Source organism: Perognathus longimembris, chromosome 4, assembly GCF_023159225.1.
Source record: "Perognathus longimembris pacificus isolate PPM17 chromosome 4, ASM2315922v1, whole genome shotgun sequence".
Taxonomy (NCBI): Eukaryota; Metazoa; Chordata; class Mammalia; order Rodentia; family Heteromyidae; genus Perognathus; species Perognathus longimembris.
Window position 1 is genome coordinate 84,641,620 of NC_063164.1, and position 24,925 is coordinate 84,666,544.

The window sequence follows — 24,925 nt, forward strand, 5'->3', positions numbered from 1 at the left end:
TTTTAATAATAGCTACACAAAGCCTGTCCTTCAAATAGACCATACATATTCATCACCCTACTACTGGACATTTAGATTTGCATCCAATGTTATGCTATTTACAATTCCCATGAACTTACGATGAACCTTTCATGTACAAAGTAATCTTCTACTTGTTAGGTTCTAGAGGAAAGGGTTGAATGTAGGATTATCACGTGCAGGTATATTGTATAAGATCTATTTAGCTGTAGTCACAGAAACAACTCAAAATGGGTACCAGTGGCTCACAGCTGTAATCTTAGCTACTCAGGAAGCTGAGGTCTGAGAATCTCAGTTCAAAGCCAGTCTAAGAAGAAAAGTCTGAGTCTGCCAGATGTGGATATGTGCCTCAAATGGTAGAGACTTAGCTTTGACCGAAAAAACTATGGGAAAGACTCAAGCCCTCAATTCCAACACCAACACACACAGGCACGCACGCAAACACACACACGCACGGAAACAATTCAAAATAGCTTCAGGAAATTATTGGGTGATGAGTCTGTGGAATGTGGGGAGAGATGTCATGCTTCTCTAGAGGTTCACTTGGTGTTACCTGGTATTTCTTCTCTTCTGACTTTTCCCTTTTTTTTGTGTGTGCAAACATTCCAAGGCAGTTCATACCCATTCATGTGAAGTTCACTGTAGATCCTGTTATTCTTCTAAATATACTTTTGTTTTTGTTTTTGTTTTGTTATTGTTGTTCTAGTCCTGATGCTTGAACTGGGGGCCTAAATGCTGTCCCTGAGCTTTTTACTCAAGGTTAGCACTTGAATCACAGCTCTATTTTATGCCTTTTGATGCTTAATTAGAGATAAGAGCCTCATGAATTTTCCTGCCTGGCTTTGAAATGAATCCTCAGAACTCAGCCTCCTGAGAAGGACTACAGGCAGCTAAATCTATTTCTATGGCCTAGTGGCAAGAGTGCTTGCCTCGTATACATGAGGCCCTGGGTTCAGTTCCCCAGCACCACATATACAGAAAATGGCCAGAAGGGGCGCTGTGGCTCAAGTGGCAGAGTGTTAGCCTTGAGCAAAAAAGAAGCCAGGGACAGTGCTCAGGCCCTGAGCCCAGGTCCCAGGACTGGCCAAAAAAAAAAAAAAAAGATATTCTTCTAGTATTTTCAGCAAAAAGACAGAAGAAACTTGACAGGTTTTCATTGACTCATTTAATTTTGCCTTTGAATAATTAACTCTGGATGTGGGACCACAAAACAACAACAAAAAACAGAAAAAAAGATCAGCCTGTTGCACCCTAGCATACATCTTTCAGATGTGAAAATCCAGCTTAATCATATGGCAAAGCATTTCCATTGTCTCATTGTGGGGATGGGGGTGGGGGTGGGGAGCCCAGGACAAATCTCTCTGGGCATGGGTCCTAGGCCCTGTAACTGCGCACCCCTTTGGTGGCCACCAGTGTGCTCCCCAAGGACAGGCTGAAGTTTTGAGTAAGGGAAATGGGCTCACATGTGAGAAGCAGAAACCCTCTTTGAGGATTTCCTAAGAGCTTCTGGTCACAGTGATAATCGGGATGAAGTGGAGGTGGTGGAAAGTAGTGTTGTCAGTTGGATATGCCACTGACTGTGTTTATGCAGACTCTGCACTGGAATGCCCACAGCCCAGTGACTTGTTTTTGGCAGTATGGCTTTGGCCTGAAGAGGAGCAACCCTCATGGGAGAGCTCTGCTTCACAGGTGGCTCACTTCTTCGTGGATTTTGCTGATCTGAAGCATAATTGTTTGGTGACAGGGCTCAAGTCTGTTAATCTAGTGGAATCTGGTGCCTGCCTTACAAGCAACGCTGAACTCTTTTGGGCTGGTGGCTGCTTTGGGGCCAGCTAAATGTTCCTCAGGAACCATTCTGCTCATCTCTGTCTTGGGTGTCCATCTTGGGCCAGGCCTGCACTTTTCCACGTGGAACTCTGTCTTAGAAGTGGAAGTATTATAATGAAAAACTCCAGATTTGTTCTGTCTTTTCCTGTGAACAAGGCCTATCTAATCCACTCACCCTTTCTGTTGAGTTCATTCTTCATTTTGATGAGTTAGGGACCAAAGAAAATGGAAGTTCTTACTTGACACTCTTCATAAATTCTTAAAAGGCCACCTGAGCCCTTCCACTTGGATCCTGTGCTAATGACTACTTGTGTTATTTAGTAGCAAGAGCCAGGAGTGGGCTGCAAAGGGAAGCTGGCAGAATCAGGCTGGGTGGAGAGCCCTTTGGTGTGCTCTTAAATCCCCATGCAATTTTGGCATCTCTCCCTTTCCATGTCATCAAGGAAATTAGAGGGAGGTAATTTATAAGTAAATGACCCATCTCTGATAAGAACTCTGAGTTAACCTGGAACCTTCTTGCTCACATTTTCCTTGGTATATTGGAAAGAGAACAATTTTAATATTCCACATGTACTCTAGATTATCCACCCACTGGGCAAACTTACTTCATACAAACAGACTTGACAGTGTGATTCCAAATGTGTTTGGAACTATGGACACTGGACTTCATGAATTCAATCCCTTCTGCTACTGCAAGAAATAATGGGGGCTAGGCTAGGGGTTTATACCTGTAATCCTAGCTATTCTCAAGGCTGAGATCTGAGGATCATGGTTTGAAGTCTGTAAGACTTTTACCTCCAATTAAATAGCAAAAAAGCTGGAAATAGAGGTGTGGCTCAAGAGGTAGAGAGCCAGCCTTGAGCCAAAAAGCCAAGCAAGAGTGCCTTGAGTTCAATCCTTCATGTGGTAGTGGTAGTGAGGGGGAATCTGGGCAGTGTTGTATGCACTGCATATAGCACTATGTGTCCATTATCCCAGCTACTCAGGAGGTAGAGATGGGAGGGTCGCAGTCTGAGGCTAGCCCAGGGAGAAGTGCAAGAGCCTATCTGAAAAACTAAAACCAAAAGGACTTGGGTAGCTCAAGTGGCAGAGCCCTGAGTTTAATCCCCATTACCACAAAAACAACACCCCAAGCCCCTTTTGTCTGACACATGGAATCCCATGAAGCCAAAGAAACCCCATCAGTCCTCTGATTCCAGATCCTGAGATGAGTTTCTTTGTGTTTCTCACTAGACTCACATATCTACATGTTTGAAATATGTAGTCTACCATAGAAATGTCTTGTATTATTAGATAACTCATAGAAAAATTGACTTCAAGTCAAACCTGAGGAGGGGCTCTCCACACATGCCATCCCCTTGGCTCCCAGTCCAGACAGAGCACTCCAGCGAGCTCAGATGGGATCTTTTCCCTGGAGGCTCTCCTCTCATTGGTTATAGGTATTGATAGTGGGAGTTTATCCATTTCAACTGCTGATTTCTACAAAGGCCACCCCCTCCACCCAAAGCTCAGCTAAGATAGTTAAAGACAGGCTGTAATAAAAACCCAGCCATCCTCTTTTGCTCGCTTCTGGGAAACCTTGCTATACTCAGTTCATAGTGAGCATGTACTACAACCTGATTTTATAAGACTATCTCTGTGCTCAGGGCAGGACCCTCCCCACCAACCCAAGGGAGCCACTTCTTGGTTTGCTCATGCCAGTGTGGTCTGTGAGCTAATGCTCTATGGAAGGCTCAAGACCCTTGTGTACCACACACCTGTGTTGCCAAGAAAGCTGCAGCCAGCCCTGTGCACAGCTGGCTCTGCCCCACTCCTTGGGCCAGCAAGAGCAACAGCAGGGCTGCCTGGGGCAGCTCATGTCACAGACAGAAAAGGTCAGAGACTTAATAGACTGTACTTAGTCTCACACAGCCTGAGGCCTTCAGTGTGGCTGGGCATCAGGGAATATGTAAAAATCCAGCTGTAGTCATAGCTACTCAGCTTGCTGAGATCTTAGGATCACTGAAGCCAGTGTAGGCAGAAAAGTCTGAGACTTTTTTTTTTTTTTTTTGCTTTTAACTCAATGCTAGGTTTTCTCATTTTTTTTTCCTATTTATTGCCAAAGTGATGTACAGAGAGGTTACAGTTTCATATGTTAGGCCTTGGGTACATTTCTTGTACTGTTTGTTACCTCCTCCCTCGTCTGTGAGACTCTTAACACCAATAAAGTACTCAGAAAAAGTAGGAAGTGGCGCTGTGGCTTAAGTGGGAGAGTGATGGCCTTGAGCAAAAGTAGCTCAAGCACAGGGCCTAGAAACAAGCCCCAGGACAGGCACACATACACAAAAATCCTGGAGAGCCTGTGCTTCTGTCTTTCCAGTGTTAGTGAGCCCCATGCTTGTTTTTCTGCACAGAAGTCTTTATAGCAAACAATGGCTAGTAACATTGTAGGTCTGCCTACATAAATTGACCAGAGAGGATCTGTCTCAATACTTAGGTCACAGAGAATAAACAGTGTTCAGTTCACTTTGGATTAAGTGCCCCCATCATGGTGGGGGCCTGTCCCTGAATCATGTGGATGGGATAGCAATGAGGGCCTAGGAAAGGGACATTGTGAGGAGCTAAATGGAAGTCTACCTAGGGGCTGACTTGTGTGCCTCAGGCCTCTTTAGCTCCACAGGTGCACACCTGGAATGCCTGGGGCAAGATGCTTCAAAGCTGATACATAGGTGGGGTTTACTGCTGTGAGGTTAACACAGCTGGTTAAATGTGGCTTTGGCTTGGAGAGTAGCCTTTACTGAATCAATCTGGGGACAGTGTTTGAAGCTGGACATTGCTCTGGCCCCGATCAGAATTATACACTCAACTGACTTGTTCCTCCTCATATTTTATTATAGATAAATATTTTAATTATAACTGTGCTTATAGACATCTGTTTTAATCTCATTTTTCATTGTTTCTATAAATAGCTACATTAATGTCTATCAGTATAAAGTTGGGGGTGGGAGGGTGGTCAAAAGATTTTTCTCTGTTATTGGTAGCAATGAGATACGCATAATCCCTTATGGGAAGAATTAAGGTTGCTGTTTCACTTTGAAAATTTAACATCTTTTCTGTTTAACATCTAGTCTGTTAATCACTTTCTAAATTTGGAGTTTCCTTTCATCATATGGATAAGTGCTGAGGTCATTTGTTCTGATGTTGCCCTTTGATGCTTCTGAACACACAAAGAAAGTTGTCCCAGGCATTAGTATAGAAATCTTTTATTCTCTACTTTTTTTTAATGTCTCATATTTTACAAAGACAGGAATTTAAAATTTTATTTTGGACTTTTTCCATTGATACTTAATAGGCTATATCAAATGTTATTAATTGCCACACCAATGAGAGCCATTATTCATGAGGTTTTTCAAATATTCTGAATAATATTTTCTTTCTTTTTAGCTGTCTCCGTTATGAGGTACAGCGCCTCTGCTTTTGGGTTTGCAGTAAGTAACCTGAAATGTACTTTCATGAAATTTTGCACGTTTTTTTCCCCCTGAACCCATTTTTTCTCCAAGCTCTCAAATAAGAGGGTGGGTAGCATCAAAGAGCTTGACATGAGAAATGCAGCTTTTATAGTAACAGCTTCTATAAAAATTACAAGTTAATTAAAATAAACTGCAATAAGAGCATTTATTTCTCAAAGGTGAAATGGTCACATTTTCTACAAAGTGGTTGGTTGAGAGTCTGCTTTAGCCCCCCTTCCCTTCCAGGCTGTGTGTGGGCCTGACATGTACTGGAGAGAGATTTTTCTGGTCACTGGTATAGATGGAGGGGATAGGAATTAGGATTGAAGTTGTTCACATTAGGGTAGTCAGTCTTTAGCCCAAGTTGGGGTCCCTGCTTTCCAGACCAGCCTCCTGGAAGAATTTAGTCACAGAGAGTGAATCTCTTGTAGCCTAGGTATATTGAAAAAACTTGACAGTGTTTCCCCTGTCCCCAGTGCTTGTACCTGTGAAATGAAAGCTGAGATACACAGTATGCTGACTCAAGGGGAGCAAGCCCCTTTCACTATCCTTCCTGGATAGATGTAGGTTTCTGTACCCCAAGTTATGTGTGCTTCTTCAAACCACTTCTGCCCTCTGTTGTAAGAACTTCATGTTTTGTGGATGTTGCAGAGTCTTTGTAGAATCTTACAGAGTATGCTCTGTTCAGAAAACAACACATGGCTTCATGCACCCAGATATACACACATAACATCTATCACAAGCACAGGCCACAGATACCCAGACATCACACACACTTGTACACACATGCCTACCCCCATACCACAGACCGACATGCTATACATGTCACATGGCCAGAAACACATATGTGACTACACACACACACACACACACACACACATACACACATACACGTGCCTTGTCTTCCTTCTCTAGCAAGCTTTCCCACCACCACCCTCTCCTTTCCTTCTCTCTCTGGCTTGCTGTCATCAAACAAAAACACTGGATTGTGCGCAAATCAAAGTGTTGGTGGACTTCCTAGAGCCCTACAATGGCCCACCCTCACCCCTGAGCCCAGGTAGAATAGTACCATGAAGAACCAGAAATGGAATCTGCACCTGCAATCTTTCCTTTGGAATGTACTTAAAAATGCTGCACTTTGCCTTGCCTGCCATAGACATCAATCCTACAGATTTCCGAAGAGTGTACCCCTCACCCCCATCCCATATTTCAGAGCACTGGGAGCCTGGGGCTCTGGGGGACAGTACCCACCACGCAGTAGCAGAGCAGCAGGACTCCAGACTCTCCAGAAACCTCGTTGATGTGAGGTCCTCATTCCAGGACTCTGAGTCACAGTACAGTTGCCCTTTGTCTTCCTCGCTGGGCCCTGTAGCTCTGGAAAGCCACTAACACTGTGTCTCCTTCTCCTAGTTTGATGCCATCCTGGATGTGCTGTCATCAGCGATTGTCCTGTGGCGTTACAGCAATGCAGCCGCTGTGCACTCTGCCCATAGAGAGTACATGTAAGTGGATCCTACTTTTGCCCAGACTGCAGACACCCTGCAAATGAAAGCCATGTAACTGGGCCCTTGGCACATATCACCTAGCTTTTTGTCCTAAGTTGCCTTGGGGGACAGCTAGTGTTATGTCACCTACCGGCCAGGTCCTTCCTAGAATGGTCAGAGAGAACACATGTACCTTGGTATTTCTCTCTTCCATGGTTTGAAGCAAAGATTTGCTTGTCTATCTTTTGGTCCAGCTATTTTCTGTCTACCCATCAACCCTCCCAATCACCCCCCCCAACCCTTTTGTTGTTAGAATCTTCATTGTTTTTGGATTGTTATGGTTATTTTCACCATTCTAAGTAAAATGAATTCATCACTGTAAGTTACAGAAGACATCTTGGTGGAATTTTAAATTATTTAAATTATTTAAATTAAATACTTGCCTTCTACCCTTGTCTATATTAGAGGAGGTTACTAAAAGGCTGGGGGAGAAATTGACTATGAGAGGTTTGTGTATATGACCACAACACACTCTCTCTCTTTCTCTCTCTTTGTCTCAACTTCTGTCTCTTTACAGCATTGTAGTCCTTACGGTGAAAAGAGACCAGGTTCCAGAGTCAGAATCAGATTCCTCCATCATCCATCCCTCTCTCTGTTCCATCGCTCTGAGTCAGATTTCCCCCGTCCCCCTCTCCCTTTCTCCCTTTTTCCATCTCTTTCCTCCCTCCATATCTCCTACTCTCCTTTCTATCTCTCCTCTGCCGCCCTCACTCCTCTCTCCTTCTTTCTCATATCCCTTCTTCCCTCCTTTCCAACTCAATATCCTAGGCAAATACTCAACCTTCACAATTAGATTTTTGGCTTGGATAACCATGACTTAGAGAAAAAGGCATGGAGATTCTCCGAGCCACTATCTGGAAAAGCAGGAAAACAAAAATTCTTCTTGAGATTGTTGTGATTACATGCATATACATATATGCTTTTGTGTATATATGTGACTCGTGTGAATATCTGTCTGTATGCACACACACGAGTGTGTGTGTATACAGGGCTTGGTAGTGTTACATCATGCCTATGCAGTTTTTGGGTGGTGTAATAGCAAGTCCTCCTGTGATTTGTGGTGATGTGCAGAGAAAATACTCCTGCTATGAGGTCCTCAAATCACACAGAGGAAGCATGAACTATCTCTTCGTGCCAGGAGATTCAGGCAGGAATGTATTTGAGAGTAAATGTCCTGAAATGAAAGCTCCTGAAAAATGACAACATGAGAGCAAATATTAATTCACTTGATTGTTGGTTTTAGCTGGTATACAAAAACTTATTTTACATGTTAAATATTTATGTTGATTGTGCCAGCTCTTTTTGCAAATAGGAAATATCAATCTTAGCTGGGCACTGGTGACATATTCCTGTAAGTGCAGATATTCAGGAGGCTGAGATTTGAGGATCATGGTTTGAAGCCAACTGGGCAGGAAAACCCGCAAGACTCTTAGCTCCAGTTAACTACCAAAAAATCCAAAAATGGAGCTCTGGCTCATGTGATAGAGCTCTAACTTTGAGCACAAAAAGCTCAAGGACTGTGCCCAGACCTTGAGTTCAAACCCCAGGACTGGCACAAAAAAGATAGTAATAAGATATCAAACTTGACTTGTGAGATGATAGTGTTTTAGATAGTTAATTTTTTAAGAAAAGTTAATTTATGATTGAAAAAAATTAAAACAGTACATTTTGTAAAATTTTAAATGATGATTACATTAGGGTGAGGGAGCAGGTCATATAGCCATCCAACCTTCTAGGTAGGGATTTGAAGAATCCTATAAAACAATCTAAATAATGCAAACTAGAAACAGGCTTGGACTTCAAAAGCTGCTACTAACTATATTGTGTGACGAACACTGGGCTTGGTTATGCAGTGGCACTCTCCCATGGAGTGCAGGTGAGGTTGGCTCATCTGAACTGAGAGGGGTTTTAAGTGTAAGATACCCATCAGATGCTAAAGACCTAGCAATTAAAGACAATATCAACATTTTACTAATTAAAAACAAGACATTGAGCCTGGGTGCTGCTGGTCCAGGCCTGTAATCCTAGCTACTCAGGAGGCTGAGACCTGAGGATTGCTGTTCAAACCCAGCATGGGCAGAAAAGCCCATGAGATTCTTATCTCCAATTAACCAGCAACAAAGCTGAAATTGGAAGTGTGGCTCAAGTGATTGAACATCAGCCTTGAGTGAAAAAGAAAATGATAGTGCACCGCCCCAAGTTCAAGCTCTAGTACTGGTATGTGGGTATGTATGTGTGAGCGTGTGTGCACACACATACATATGCCAAAAAACCCCTATTGATTACATGCTAATATCAGATCATTTTCAATATATTAGGTTAAAATATTGAAATTTTTCTTTTTAATTTTAAAATGTGGCTTGTAGAAGTTTACATTTTTCCTGTGTTGTACATTATATTTCTTTCTTAGAGAAATATGTGTAAAGTAATATAAGGAGAAAGCTCTTATCCTTGGCCTGTCTTTAGAGTTAATAATGCTGAATTTTATTTAAAATTTTATTTATAATTCCAGAAAGAATTAAGTGCGGTTTCCAGTTTCTTTTTTCATGCTTGCTTAAAAAAAATCTTATTTTCTTTCTGCAAAAATGATTTTCGAACATACTAGTCACAAAGCCACACATTCTTGTGGCTTCTCTGTAGAATTGACAATCCTGACCATTCACATGTGGCATGGAGGTTTTCCCAAGCCAAGGCTGATGACAGTGTCTTTGGTCCTCAAATGGCCTCCATTAAAAACAACAATGACAATATATGTACTACCAGAAAGCCAAACACAGAGGTGATGCTTGACCAGTTTTACGTGGTGGATAGTAGAAGGATGGATATTAAGTTAACTTGGAGATTCTTTTTTTTTTTTGGCCAGTCCTGGGGCTTGGACTCTGGGACTGAGCACTGTCCCTGGCTTCTTTTTGCTCAAGGCTAGCACTCTGCCACTTGAGCCACAGCGCCACTTCTGGCCATTTTCTGTATATGTGGTGCTGGGGAATCGAACCCAGGGCCTCATGTATATGAGGCAGGCACTCTTGCCACTAGGCCATATCCCCAGCCCAACTTGGAGATTCTTAACCCAAGAATCCAAATGATATACAGTCTTCCATACTGTTGGCTTTAAAGTTTTGTTGTTTTTAAGACAGGGTCTCATTATGTAGTCTAGGCTATTTTCAAACAAGAATTCTCCTTGGCCTCCCAAGGATTGGGATTATAAAAGACCACCACCACATCTTTCTAGTATAATTATTTCATCTCTGGCTCAACCTATGGAAGTACCAAATTAATGAAGTCATTACTAGACAAGAAGCTGATAGTTGATGGTCACGGAGTATAAATGGGTTCTGTGGGGGCATAGATGGAAAATTCATTGGTTTCCAGTTGCTAGGAAATAATACTGGAATTGAGAAACAGCCAATAGTGTTTAGTTCTTTTATTTTTCTGAATCAGACCACAGCCTCAAATTCATTTTGAGTTTGAAATTGCCAATGCAGAGTATTGAAATGGTCCCTAGCCTCATACCCTATGACTGCGTCTCAGTCTTACACCTTGAGTTGTTTGATGCCAACAGGAAGAAGTGCTATGGCTTTTGTACCACCACAGAGTAACCACAAGAGTTCTGCTTTGTTACTTTTAAATTTGTTTTAGCAATCCCACATGGCATAAAATTATTATCTTGACTATTTTTAAGTGCACAGTTAAGTAATGTTAAGTATATTCATGTTATTGTGAAGCAGCCAGAAATGTGCATCTTACAAAATCTACACCCATTGGACAATTCCTCATCTCTTTCCCTCCCAGCACCTGGTAATGACATATCATTTTTTTATTCTAATGAATTTGACAACTTAAACTCACAAATGAACCATTCAGTTTTTCGTGTCTTTGTGACTGGCTATTTCTCTTAGTGTACTGTCTGTCCTCAAGGCATATTCATTTTGTAGTATTTAACACAATTTCCTTCCTTTTTTTTGATAGGACAGGGGTTTTGAACGCCGGGCCTTGTGCTTGCTAGACAAACTCTACTACTTAGCCACATTCTTCCAACTATTTTTGACTTTATTCAAATGGGTTCTTGAGGCTTTTTTGCCTTGGCTGGGTTTGTACTAAAATCCTCCTATCCATGCCTTCTGCAAAGCTGGGATTACAGACATGGACCACTATGCCCAGCTTACCTGAGATAGAATCTCACTTCTCCCCCCACAGTCTAACCTTGATTTGACCCTCCCAAGTAGCTAGGATTGCAAGTGTAACTCACTGTGCCTGGCCTCCACATGTTTCTACTTTTTAAAAGCTGAATGATATTCCATAGTATTTATAGACCATGTTTTGTGTATCCTTTTCATCCACATTTAGGCAGTTTCTACCTAATAATTGGGAATAATGCTGCCATGCATGGATGTGTAAATATCTGTGAGAACTTGTTTTCAGTTCTTTTGGATACAAACCCAGAAATGGGATTGCTGGATCACCTGACAGGTTTTGAGGTGGTTTTTTTGGGGGGGAGGGTGTTTTGTTGTTGATGGTACAAGGGTTTGAAATCAGGGTTTGCTAGTTAGATGCTCTACCACTTGAGCCATGTTCCTATCCCTTTTTGCTTCCATTATTTTTAAAATAGAGTATTTTTGCCTGGGCTGGCATGGACTTTGTAGCATGACTGAAATGGCAGGTATGTGCTACCACACCCAGCTGTATTGGTTGGGATAGAGTCTTGTACATTTTTTGCTTAGGCTGGCCATTAGCCTCCCAATTTCAGCCCCCAAAGTAGCTAGAATTACAATGAAGAGCCACTGTCCCTGTTTTTCCTGTTTTAGATATTAGTTGCAACCATTTTATAATTCCAACTATTTTGAAGCTCTGAATTTTAAGCCCAGACAGTTTTCCTTGAATTTATATATGGTGAAGCAGATCATCAGACTTTCTCATAGTTGGGGTTTTGAACACATGAGTATGAAAGAAGGAAGAGCAAAGGAGTTGAGTGTGTACAGGGCGGGAATCTCCATGTGAACCAGTGTCCACAATGGGTAAGGAGAGGTAGAGAGGACAGTACAAGGTTAATGAACAGAAGTCTCGACGAGGTCAGTTGTTGGCGTTTGATGTGAGATGTGAAAAGCTAGGATTTCATAGGTGCTTCAGCTATTGGTGTAGATGGTAAGTGGGTGGATGGCTGTGGTGTGGAAATAAAAGACCAGGGAATTTGTAGGAGGTCAGATGTGGACTGAAAGCTGCACCTGCACTGGGAGCTCCCAGGAGTGTTTGCAGGAGCAGGTGGAGGCAGTAAATCAGGTACAGTTGTCATCACTAAACCGAAGTTGAAGGTTAATGAAGAAGGGGAGGTCAGGGAGTGGTTGTGTGTGATGGCAGCAGGTCATGTTGCGTGAGGAAGATGGAGAGGAAGTTTGAGAGTATTCCCCAGGAAGAAAGAGACTTTGAGGAAGGGATAAGAGGCAGAAAGTGCCTCTACCTCACAAGTAGGAAAAGCAACTTGGTTGAGAGATGAGCAGGTTTCCATTCAGGCAAGGCAGTGAAGGGAACCATCAGAAGTTAGAGGATGGAGAACCTGGGTGAAACTAGGGTGCCAGTTCCAGAGAGGGAAGGCATGGAGCCATACCAGGGTGAACATGGAAGCCTGGTGATGAGGGTGGAGTAGAGACATTGGCTTGGTGCCGGTGGATTGCTATGTAGCCAATGAAAAGAACGAAGCATTGTTTGTACCCTTACATTGTGAGCTCTAAGTTCATTAAGAGAAGAGAGCAGGGTGCAGGCTAGTGTATGCGATCTTTTCTCATTTGTTTTAAGAAAGAGGTTTCCATTCATATGCACTTGTTTAGGCATATGAAAGATGTCTGCAAGGACACAAAGGAGACTGGCAGCAGGATCGCCTCCCCTCAGCTGAGGGGCAGTGGACAGACAGAAGGAGCCATTTCTTTATATCATTTAGACCATGGATGTCCAGTAGCTGCTCTGTGATGATAGACAAGCTATGTATAACTGTACTGTGCCTTATTCTGGTCACTGGACAGATGTCAATGGCTATCAAGGGACTGAAGTTTTGCTCATCTATTTCCATGTACTGGGGCTTGAACCTAAGGCCTCTTGTTTTACTTAGTTGTTGTTTGTTTTTTTTTTCTCAAGGCTGGTGCTTGACCAATTGATTCTCTTCTTCTGGCTTTTTGGTGGTCAATTGGAGATGAGAATCTTACAGACTTTGCTGCTTATGCTGTCTTCAAACTATGATCTTCAGATTTCAGCCTTTCAAGTAGCTAGGATTATAGGCATGAGCCACCAGTTGAACATTAAAATGATTTAAGTAGTCACATGTGACTAGAGGTTACCACATCAATGGATGACTGTACTTTGATTGCTTTCAACCTATTTTTAAAAAATACGGTATTTTGTTAATAAATCAAAGCACAGGGCATAGTTCAGTATTATTTTGTGTGTGTGTAATATGCCTGAGGCCCTGGGTTCCATCCTCAGTATCAAAGAAAAAAATCAAAGTGCGGGGCAAATTGGAAACGAAAGGTTTTGAGGAAGTAAGGAAGGGCTGGAGGATGTGGGGAGAAACTAGTTTGCTAGGAACTTGGCAAGACTGAATTACACAGGGAATTTCACTCCTGTGAAAATAGGCCATTCTAGGCTCTGCGCACCTTGTAAGGCCACAGGAAGGACAGCCTCCTGCTGCTGTCAGCTGCCAGGGCTGTTGGAATGCTTGCCATGGAAGATACAGCTTGGTGCTCTCTGGGATCCACTGACATTTTGCATACGCTTGCGACCCAGGTGAGGACACACGCGGGTGCCCCAGGCCCAGCTGTCTCTTTGGCCCATCTTTCAGCTCATTGAGAGTGAGGGGTGGAGGCAGGTGGGAGGTCCTGCTCACCACATAGGCTTCTCATTCTTCAGCAGAGTCAGCCAAGTAAGCCTGGGAGGTTGTTCTGGTCCAGGCCTACCTGCAGATGGCATTCTGCTCAGCAGCATGTTGTAAAGCGAATATGAGAGCTCTGGAAAGCTGTACTAAAGACACATAAATCCTTTGTGTGAGTTCTCATGTGAAATAAATGGGCCACACTGGTTCTCACCCAGGGAGCCATTTCTAGTTTGCTTGAAAATACCTTGGACTAAACACTGCCAGGCTGGCTTGATGATGGCATTTTCATGCCTGGCTTCAGCAACCACCTTTGCTGCTCCAAAAATGAAGTAAGAGAAGTAAGTAATTCAGTCAAGTGACAATAGCTTGCTTGGCCATTAGCTTTGTCTCAAGAGCCATGATTTATACCTACAGTACTTTTAAATAGTATCACAAGCCAGGTGCCAGTATCTTACCTATAATCTTAAGCTACATAGGAGGCTGAGATCTAAGGATCATTTGAAACCAGCCTGGACAGGAAAGTCAGCAAGACTCTTTAATTAACCAGCCAAAAGCCAGAGGTGGAGCTGTGGGTCAAGTGGTAGAACGCTAGCCTTGAGCAAAATAGCTCAGGGACAGTGCCCAGGCTTGAGTTCAAGCCTTAGTACTCGCACCAACATCAAAATTTAAAAAAAGTATCAGAGTTCTCCCTTCTTCTCATGGAGAGAGTATTTGATTTGGCCTTGAATCAGAGGCTCTGTGGAAATGAATTCCATTTACTCAAAATTTGTCTAGTGCTATTCACTTTACAAAGCTCTTGAATGTGCTTTAACTTGAGTAGGATTGAACTAGAAGAATAAATAGCTTAAGAGGAACCACATGACTGATGGAATTTGATGGAAAAGGTGGAGCCTCTCTCTGTGGATGACACCAGCTCACCTGCTCTAGTTTTGATTTTTTTTTTTTATGAAGAGAATAGCTTCTACCATGTAAACATGTCAAAACCATCTTTCATCTGTGAAAGTATACATGAAACCCCCAAAGGTGACCCAAAAAGTTTGTGGTGTTATGAGACAATGTATTAGAGGAAGGGAATGTAGATGGTTCCTGTTGGGCATTGAATTATATCCCCACAAAAGATATTTGCAAGTCCTAACCCAGAATGGGATCTTATTTAAAAGTAGAGTCTCTGTAGATATAATCAAGTTAAGAAGTAGTCACAGTCTATCACTGGGCTGTTCTAACAACTAGCATCTTTGTAAGGCCAGCAGAGCCTTTCAGAGCCCAGACAGTCCATGTTGGCAATGCAGAAGAGATTGAATGCCAAAGATTTCAGGAAATTCTAGAAGTCAGAAGAGCCAGGAAGCAGAGGTTTAAAAAGAAATGGGGCCCTGCGGACACCTGCAGTTTACATTTCTAGACTCCAGAATAGTTAGACAATCCATTTCACTTTAGTTGCCAGGTTGTGGTGCTGTGTTAGGTTGGTGTTAGCAGCCTCTGAGATGAGCCCACTGTCACTGCTGCTCTGAGACGAGACTCACCTGTTTTGTTATCTTTTGATTTTTTCTTTTCCCCCTTTCTTTGCAGTGTCACATTTTACTTTCTTACTTTCTTATTAGGGTTTGGATTAAGAACTAATGCTTGCTAGGCTGGTGCTCTATGGCAAGAGCTGTACTTCCAGCCCTGTTAATTACTGGTTATGTTCAAGATAGGCTTGAAAATTTTTCTGCCTGAACTGGCCTCAAACTGACATCTTTTTTCTCTCAGCTTCCTGAGAAGCTAGGATTATAGGCATGAGGCACCAGCATCCACCGACCATATTTCCCTTCCACAGATATGATTGACTGTATTTAATTTATTAATTGGTAAATATGCCCACATAAGAGTTGATGCTGACATGGGTAAGAGATTTTCTTAACAGTCTTATTTTTATTCCCAAATCCTTTAAATGATTCATAGCACTTAGTAGGTGATCCTTAAAGAGTTGCAGAATAAAAGCCTGAACTATGGGATCCTTGCATCTTACATAAAGTTTTGTAACCCTTATTAGTATAGTAATATACTAATTATTACTATTATTACAGAGTAATTAGAATAGTAATAAACATTCACTGAGTACCTGATTTTTACCAAGTATCATGCTATGCTCTGCCTTAGAAAGACATATGTTGAACTCCCTGTAGAGAGGTGAATTCTGTTCCTGAAGGCTCGTGACTAGTAATGGATAGAATGGAGTTTAGATCTATCTCGTGCTTATTCTGAAATTTTCTTTCAACCACTGTGTAAGACTACCTCCCCAAATAGTCATTTGCATGGCTTAGTTTGTTTGGCAGTTTGGCTTGTATGTTTATATGCATATGCATGCACATACATGTGCACATGTATGTGTTTGGGTATGTGCCTGTGTGTGTTCGGGTTTGAACTCAGTGACTAGGTGTTGCCCTTCAGCTTTTTTGCTGAAGGCTGGCACTCTGCCACTTGAGTCACAGCACTTCTGCTTTTTGGTCATTAATTGGAGATAAGAGTCTAATGGACATTCCTGTCTAGCTTGGCCTTGAGCCATATTCCTCAGATCTCAGCCTCCTAAGTAGATTACAGGCAGGAGTCACCAGCTGAGTTTGCCATTGTCTGATCCCACGTCCTCCCTAGAAAGATCTTTTCCTTAGCAATTAGCAAACCCAGAATTACTTAGAAGGATAGGGAAGGTAATTGTGGATTCAGAAGAACTAAGAACTACAACATGACCCTATTTGAAATGTATTCCTGTGCTTTTGTTCAAACAAAGGTGGGGAAAATATCCACAGATAAACATGCCTGGGCCAGTGCATGGTCATCTAGCAGCTGAGTCAGTAGGAACAGGTGTTCAGATCCTGGGTTTCCTGGCAAATGGCTGTCATGATGACCACTGCAGCCTCTGACGTCACAGAGACCTTGCAAATAGTGATCCATTGGTCTTGGCCCCAGCCTGGTCTTCTCCATGTCTTTGAAACAGCTCTGACTTCACCACATGAGGCTGAGGCTTAGTTCTTCAGATTAAGCATCAGGGAACAGAAGCCAGCCTTTATCCACTTCTGTGGCCTCTCCTCCAGCATCTGCCAGGACAAGGTACTTGCTGAATGAAGAGTTTTCTGTCTCTGAGAGCCCCAGAACCCAACACTGTGGAAAGCCTGCATGATGTTTCTGAGGAAGGCCACAATTTTAGAACTGGAAGTCCCAGTGCTCTCTGCTGTACTGGTGTGAACTGCAGCGTGTATGAAGAGGGTAGATTTCCAGAAGACAGGAGAGTGAGATCCCTCCCTCTCTGACCACCTTTGCCAGCAGGATCCCTTGGCAGGCTCTTGTCCTTGGTGATTGCCCACAATTCTAGGCTTGCTTACCCCCTAATAGTCTGAAACTTTACCACCAGACTTTTTATGGTTTTTTGTTTTGTTTTGTTTTCCTCACTTGAGTTCAGAATATATGTTCTGTGTTTACTGTTGAACAATTTAATCCAGTTTGATTTTGCATAACAGTGGCTGTTGGCTACCTATCAATTTCAAATTGTCCATGTTGGTTACAGTGATCAGTTATATCCTGTTGTTTACAGTGATCAGTTATATATTCATACTTTTTGACTCCCTTGGGAAGAACGCATTAGTTTCATAATTCGCATCAAGCCCATATTTTCCCTTTGGGGGAATATTAAAGACATCACGAGAAGAAAGAATAAAGCTCTCACCTCCATTTGACACTATCTCTGATTATCTTGCACTGTTACTACACTTAATCTGTCTTAACTATGGAGTTATTTTCATACATGACAACATCTCTTACAAAGGAACTTGACTCCTTGCTGTAGCTTTTCTTTGCAAGAGATCCTTTGGAGAGGACCAGGGCACCAGTGGCTCACACCTGTAATACTAGGAGGCTGAGGTCTGAGGATCTCAGTTTGAAGCCAGCCCAGGCAGGAAAGTTGACGACACTCTTATACTAGCCAGATAAAGGTTGGAAGAGATGGTGTGGCTTAAGTGACATAGCACCAGCTTGAATATAAAAGCTAAAGGAGAGCATCAGGCCCAGAATTCAAGCCCTTAGTAATGACACTCATGTGCACGCGTGTGCACATGCGCACACACACATGCATACACAAAAATATTTCATTGGATGGATCTACTGATGACTCTTTCTAGCTTCCTCTAAGTGCTGTATCCTTTGATCACAGAGTCCCTACCATAGTTTTCCCAGGAGCTCTGTGTAATGGTTTAGTTTTTCTTTTTTTTTTTATAGCTAAATAATGAAATCTGAAGCAATTTAAGGAATGCTTCAGTTTCTACCTGTCTTATAAAATTGTCATGAGAAACAAAGGATGTAATATGGAAAGTTTCTTGGCACCTATACCAGGTACCTGATAAAGAGGGGTTATTATAAGCAGCAGGCTTTTAAGATTTTCAAAAATAAAATCTAGATAAAAAACAATAATTTTACAGAAATGGATCAATTCTTGGAGAAGTATAAACTGCCCAAACTGAATCAAGAAGAAATAAATCAACTAAATAAACCAATAACTTACAGTGAGATACAGGAGGTAATCAAGAACCTCCCAACAAAGAAAAGCCCAGGCCCAGATGGATTCACCAACGAATTCTACAAAACCTTCAGTGAGGAGCTAATACCAATACTCCTCAAACTCTTCCACGAAATAGAAACAGAGGGAGAAATCCCAAACTCATTCTATGAAGCTAATATCATACTCATTCCCAAACCAGGCAAAGACCCAACAAAAAAAGAGAACTACAGACCAATATCACTAATGAACACAGATGCAAAGCTCCTCAATAAAATATTAGCTAACAGGATCCAGAAACTGATCAAGAAAATTATACATCATGACCAAGTAGGCTTCATCCCACAGTCACAAGGTTGGTTCAACATCCGTAAATCACTCAACGTAATTCACCACATAAACAGAACTAAAATCAAGAATCATATTGTTATCTCAGTCGATGCCCAAAAAGCCTTTGACAAAATACAACATCCATACTTACTAAAAGCTTTGGAGAGAACAGGAATAGATGGAACATTCCTCAAAACCATAAAAGCCATATACAACAGACCAACTGCTAACATAGTATTAAGTGGAGAGAAACGAAAATCATTCCCCCTAAACTCAGGAACAAGACAAGGATGCCCACTCTCCCCACTTCTTTTCAACATAGTACTGGAATCCCTAGCCATAGCAATAAGGCAAGAGGAGGACATCAAAGGGATCCACATCGGCAAGGAAGAAATCAAGCTATCCCTATTCGCAGGTGACATGATCTTATATCTGAAGGACCCAAAAAACTCAGTCCCCAAACTCCTACACCTAATAAACCATTTTGGCAAAGTACCAGGATATAAAATCAATCCACAAAAGTCAGCAGCTTTTCTGTACACCAGCAATATACAAACAGAAAAGGAAATTATGGAAACAATTCCATTTACAGTAGCCAAAAAAAGAATTAAGTACCCAGGGATCAACTTAACCAAGGACGTGACGAACCTATTTAATGAAAACTATAAAAATCGAATAAGGGTGTTGGGGTTTTTTTGCCCCTCCCGGCTCGGACTCTTCTTTCTTTCCACCCTCCTTTCGTCCTCTCCCCTAACCCTCGGCCTGCAGGTAAGTTAGAGTGGGACGTGGGGGTCGCTCCGACCTGACGAGCACGTGATCTGCCATAGATGTGTGATCACCTGCAACGAACACATGCAACGGGGCCAGCTTCTTAGAGCGAACTGACTTTATTGAGATAAGGACAAGGGGAGATGATTCCGAGGGAGGGGTTTGGCCAGGATGTCGATAGGCTGAAAGGTATCGCCTGACCCCCAAGGGCTAAAGTCACTCGAGCGCGCCGGGCTGGCTAGAAGGTTGGGGGCTGTTTGCCCAACCTGTTCCTCTGGATTCCAATCCAGAGGGGGTAGAAGGGCCGCATTCCCCAGGGCTGGGGGAGGTGCATCAAGCCCCTTCCATCAAGGGGAAAATGGATCCCAACATAAGGGAAATCAAAGAAGACACAAGGAGATGGAAAGACCTCCCATGCTCATGGGTAGGCAGAATCAATATAGTGAAAATGGCCATATTGCCCAAGTTGTTATACAAAATCAATGCAATCCCTATCAAAATCCTAGTCATATTCTTCACTGAAATAGAGAAAGCAATCCATAAATTCATATGGAACAGCAAAAGACCTCGAATAGCCAAAGCAAATCTAGGCAAAAAAAGCAGTGCAGGAGGTATCACAATAACAGACTTCAAGCTCTACTACAGGGCCATCATAACAAAAACAGCCTGGTATTGGTATAAAAACAGATCAGAAGACCAATGGATTAGAATTGAAGATCCAGAAATAAAACCGCACTCTTACAGTCAGCTGATATTTGACAAAGGAGCTAAAGACATACAATGGAATAAACATAGCCTCTTCAACTACTGGTGCTAGGAGAACTGGGCAGCTATATGCAGAAAACTCAAAGTAGACCCAAGCCTATCACCATGCACCAAGATCAACTCAAAACGGATCAAGGACCTCAACATCAGACCTGAATCCTTGAAACTACTGAAGGACAGAGTAGGAAAGATGCTAGAACTTATAGGCACAGGAAGGAACTTCCTGAATATAGTCCCAGGGGCACAACAAATAGGGGAGAGACTTGACAAATGGGACTACTACAAATTAAAAAGTTTCTGCACAGCTAAGGACATAGCCACCAAAACAGAAAGACAGCCAACGATATGGGAAAGGATATTTACCAGCACAGCAACAGACAAAGGCCTAATATCTGTCATCTACAGAGAACTCAAAAAACTTAAGCCCCTCCAAGCCCAATAAACCAATTAGGAAATGGGCAAAGGAGCTAAAGAGAGACTTCACAAGAGAAGAAATAAAAATGGCAAAGAAACATGAGGAAATGTTCAACATCCCTGGTAGTAAAGGAAATGCAAATAAAAACAACCCTGAGATACCACCTCACCCCAGTTAGAATGGCCTATACTCTGAACTCAGGCAACAACAAATGCTGGAGGGGGTGCAGGGAAAGAGGAACCCTTCTCCATTGTTGGTGGGAGTGCAAATTAGTACAACCACTTTGGAGAACAGTATGGAGGTTTCTCAAAAACTAAGTATAGACCTACCCTATGACCCAGCCATACCACTCTTAGGCATCTATCCTAAACAGCAAGTCCCAAGATATCAAAAAGACATTTGTACTTTCATGTTTATCGCTGCACAATTCACAATAGCCAAAATATGGAAACAACCCAGATGCCCCTCCACAGATGAATGGATCCAAAAAATATGGTACCTTTACATAATGGAATACTACATAGCGATTAGGAATGGTGAAATATTATTCGCAGGGAAATGGTCAGAACTCGAATAATGTTGAGCGAGACAAGCCTAGAACACAGAAAACAAAGGGGCATGATCTCCCTGATATATGACTGTTAAGAAAGGGAGACGGAGAGACAGTAGAGACCAGGTCTGTGAAACCAAAAAATTCTTGTCAAATGGTATTTCCCACAGGATTGGGGCAGCGACCCAACAGTATGTAACTAAAACCAAACAACTACTCAACATATAAAGGTCAAAAATCGACCTCTCAGTGGAATACAATAGCTCAAAAGCTATGTATGTACGTTCATATAAGACTACTGTTGACATATTGTCTAATATCGACATTACATTTAAAGCCCTAGGCGAGTTTTCTTGGGCTTGGCCACGTGGCTACTGTATATGTTCCTGATACATTGTATATTGTATACATGTCTACCTGACGTAGAGAAGGGAAAAACAGGGCGTAAGATATCACAAATGTACACACTGCCCTACTATGTAACTGTACCCTTTTTGCACAACACCTTGTCAAAAAAAATTGTGTTCAATTAATAAATTAAAAAATCTTGGGCTGGGGATATAGCCTAGTGGCAAGAGTGCCTGCCTCGGATACACGAGGCCCTAGGTTCGATTCCCCAGCACCACATATACAGAAAAAACGGCCAGAAGCGGCGCTGTGGCTCAAGTGGCAGAGAGCTAGCCTTGAGCGGGAAGAAGCCAGGGACAGTGCTCAGGCCCTGAGTCCAAGGCCCAGGACTGGCAAAAAAAAAAATAAAGAAAGAAAAATCTAGAAGTTTTCTAAAATAAAATTCACATATGGGGGGCTGGGTATCTGGCCTAGTGGTAGAGTGCTTGCCTAGTGTGCATGAAGCCCTGGGTTCAATTCCTCAGCACCATATATACAGAAAAGGCCAGAAGTGGTGCTGTGGCTCAAGTAGTAAAGTGCTAGCCTTAAGCAAAAAGAAGCCAGGGACAGTGCTTAGGCCCTGAGTTCAAGTCCCAGGGCTGGAAAAAAAAATAAAAATAAAAAATTAACATATGGGTGTAGTAGTCATTCCTTAAACTACTTGGGAGGCTGGGTTAGGACAATTGCTTAAGTCCCAGAGTTTATACCAGATTGGGCAAATAGGCTAATATTTAGATACACATCTTTATATTTATTTACAAAACAACTCCTTACCATACGTGTAGTCTTCCTTTGGTGATTCATGATATTGTGGGTCCAAGAAAAAAAGTCTGTGTCCTGCTCATCGTACTCTTTACAACCTGACCCTTCGTAGCCTTCTTGTCCTCTTTTTGGAGGTCTAGGGCTAGGAGAGGAATGGCTGGATATCTTAGTCCATTTGCTGCTATAACAAAGTGTTATAAACTGGGTGGCTTATGGACAGTACAATTTTTTTCACTCATAGTTCTGTGGGAAAGGGAACAGTTGGGGAGCCCAAGATCGAGGCAAACTCATGGTCAGCTGAGGCGACTCCTTGTGTAGATACTTTCTTGCTTACTTGGCAGAGACCACAAGGAAGCTCTCTGGAGCTCCTTTTTTTTTTTTCTATTTTATTAATTAAATTTTGTTGACAAGGTATTGTGCAAAAGGGGTACAGTTACTATATATGGCAGTCATTACATTTCTTGCTCAGCCCAAGTTCAAGCCCCAGGACCAACACCACCACCATCAACAACAAAAATAATTGTAAAAAAATGAATAACCCTCATCTCCATAGCTTCATTAGGACAGAACAAGCAAAGTTACTGTGTTTCTCTTTTTAGGTTGTTTGTTACTACAAAGGGTTTGCTTAATTTGGATATTGTTGCCCACCAAAACGTGTTCCTGGGTATTTTCAGGCAAGGAACTGTTGTTGTTTTTTACACATGTATTTTGAATGAGAAAACATTTGAGTGAGAAACAGGTTACCCAGTGATGTGGAAGTCACCTATAAACAGCTGACTGTATCCATTTCTTAAATGCCAGTTCAAGTTTTCTTACTGTTTGAAAGGAACTGAATGCCTATCTGTAGGTCTTCAGTTATGAAAAGACGTGTTGGAATCTAAAGCTGAGGACTCTGCAAAACTAGTGACTGTTTAAATGGTTTGTTGGGAAGTCCTGGCTAAGAGAATAGATGGAAGTTGGGGAAATGACATGTTTAGACCCCTATGTCTCAGTATTTTCCCCATCTTTTGAGCAAGATGTTTTGTTGACTTCAGTTAAGCCTTATTTGATATTAAAAATCTACTTGTCCTATTGGTTTGTTTGCTTTGCAGTCAATTTTCATTCCTGTCATAAATAGTAATGAAATCTAAGCTTCAATTCTTATTTTGCATTCTCTAGATTGTTTTCTTCCTTTCTGGGATGATGAGTCATTGAGTTCTGGTTGGATAGGTGTCTGTCAATATAATTAGTATTTTTCTTCATATGTGAGAAGGTAAAGTTTGTTTTGAAAAAGTTGGGCTTTATTGGTCAGTTTCCTGTCAAAAGATCCATTTTCTAGTACCCTGCCGACAGGTGCCCATCATTTATTGGGTATTGAGTGCGTATTGTATGCCAGACACTTCATGAGGTACCTGGAGGAAACAAAACAAACCAGTCTAGCACCTTGCTGTCTCCAAAAGGAGAAGATGGGTAGTGAAGTGATTGCAGAAGCAGTAAGAGCCAAGAAGTCAATAGGCCAAAGAAATGTGGTGGTATGCATGTATGCATATAGAGGGCATCTGGGAATTAAGGGACGTATTCTCTCTAGGGAGATGGCACATAAACAGATACTAAACATGAACAGGAGGAGCCTGGAAAAAAAAAACACCTTTTGAGAAGAGATCACTGCAAACAAAGACCCTAAGGTGTGACTACCTCAGTGTTTTTGAGAGTCAGAAAAATTCTTGTGTCTGCATCTAAGTAGTGAGGGGGCAGAGAGAGATGCAGCTGGGGCCTTGGGGCCTTGAGGCCTTGAGAGGAAGTTTTGATTATAAGAACAGCAGGAAGCCATGGTGAGTTATTAAGTCTCTGGGCAAAGTTGCCCTGGCTGTGTAATTAAGTTGGAGAGCTCAGATGGTTTTGCTATAAATCTAGTGAATATATGATGTCCTCCACTGTTTTATCAAAACAGAAATACTTTCATCTCACTGATTCTGTGTGTTTGTGTAGGAATAAATACCTTTGAATTTGTTCAAGATTTTTGTCTTGAGGAACTGGGGATGGAATATAGTTCCTCACAAATGCAAGTACTCTATCATGTGAATTAACCGTTATCTCCAGCTTTTTACTGCAAAGTGGGTGGTTTTTTCAATTTTCATTTTTGTTTTTGTGCTGCTACTGGGGGCTGAACTCAGGGCCTTATACTCTAACTTGACTTTTTCACTCAAGGTTGGTTCTCCGCCCCTTCAGCCACAACCTTCACTTCTAGCTTTTTGCTGACTAATTGGAGATGAGCCTCATAGACTCTTCTACCAGAGCTTTGAAGCATGATCCTCAGATCTCAACCTTCTGAACCTGGAATAATACAAAATTTTAAATGAATGTTTTCTTACATTCATTACCTTTCTCCTGACCTCCCTGTCCACAGAAGAAAAGCACAATTGGTTGGGCACATTTGCATCTAGGATGTTTTCTTAGCAAATGAAACAGGACACATACTTGTATGTGTCTGCACACATTACTATGTTCATACACAATACACATAACTCATACACATACACATGTGATGAGGTGTTATAGTGAACTTATCTTTCTATACATACTGTTCTTGAACCTGATTCTTTCCTGTAACATAAAACCAAGGGCATTTAAAACACCTATGTCTAAACACTTACCTATGTTAAAACACTTACCTATGTCTAGCCCTTTTAAAATGAGTACATATTTATATACAT

At 42.0% G+C, this 24,925-nt stretch overlaps 1 protein-coding gene across 1 annotated transcript in view; it reads left to right on the forward strand.

Annotated features, from left to right (window-relative positions):
- Nucleotides 1-24,925, forward strand: part of Tmem163 (transmembrane protein 163) — a 222,799-nt gene that overhangs the window by 136,019 nt on the left and 61,855 nt on the right. Inside the window, exons 3-4 of the mRNA XM_048345598.1 lie at nucleotides 5,269-5,312; nucleotides 6,744-6,835. Of these exons, the coding sequence (XP_048201555.1) occupies nucleotides 5,269-5,312; nucleotides 6,744-6,835 (136 nt within the window). The remainder of the gene's footprint in view (nucleotides 1-5,268; nucleotides 5,313-6,743; nucleotides 6,836-24,925) is intronic.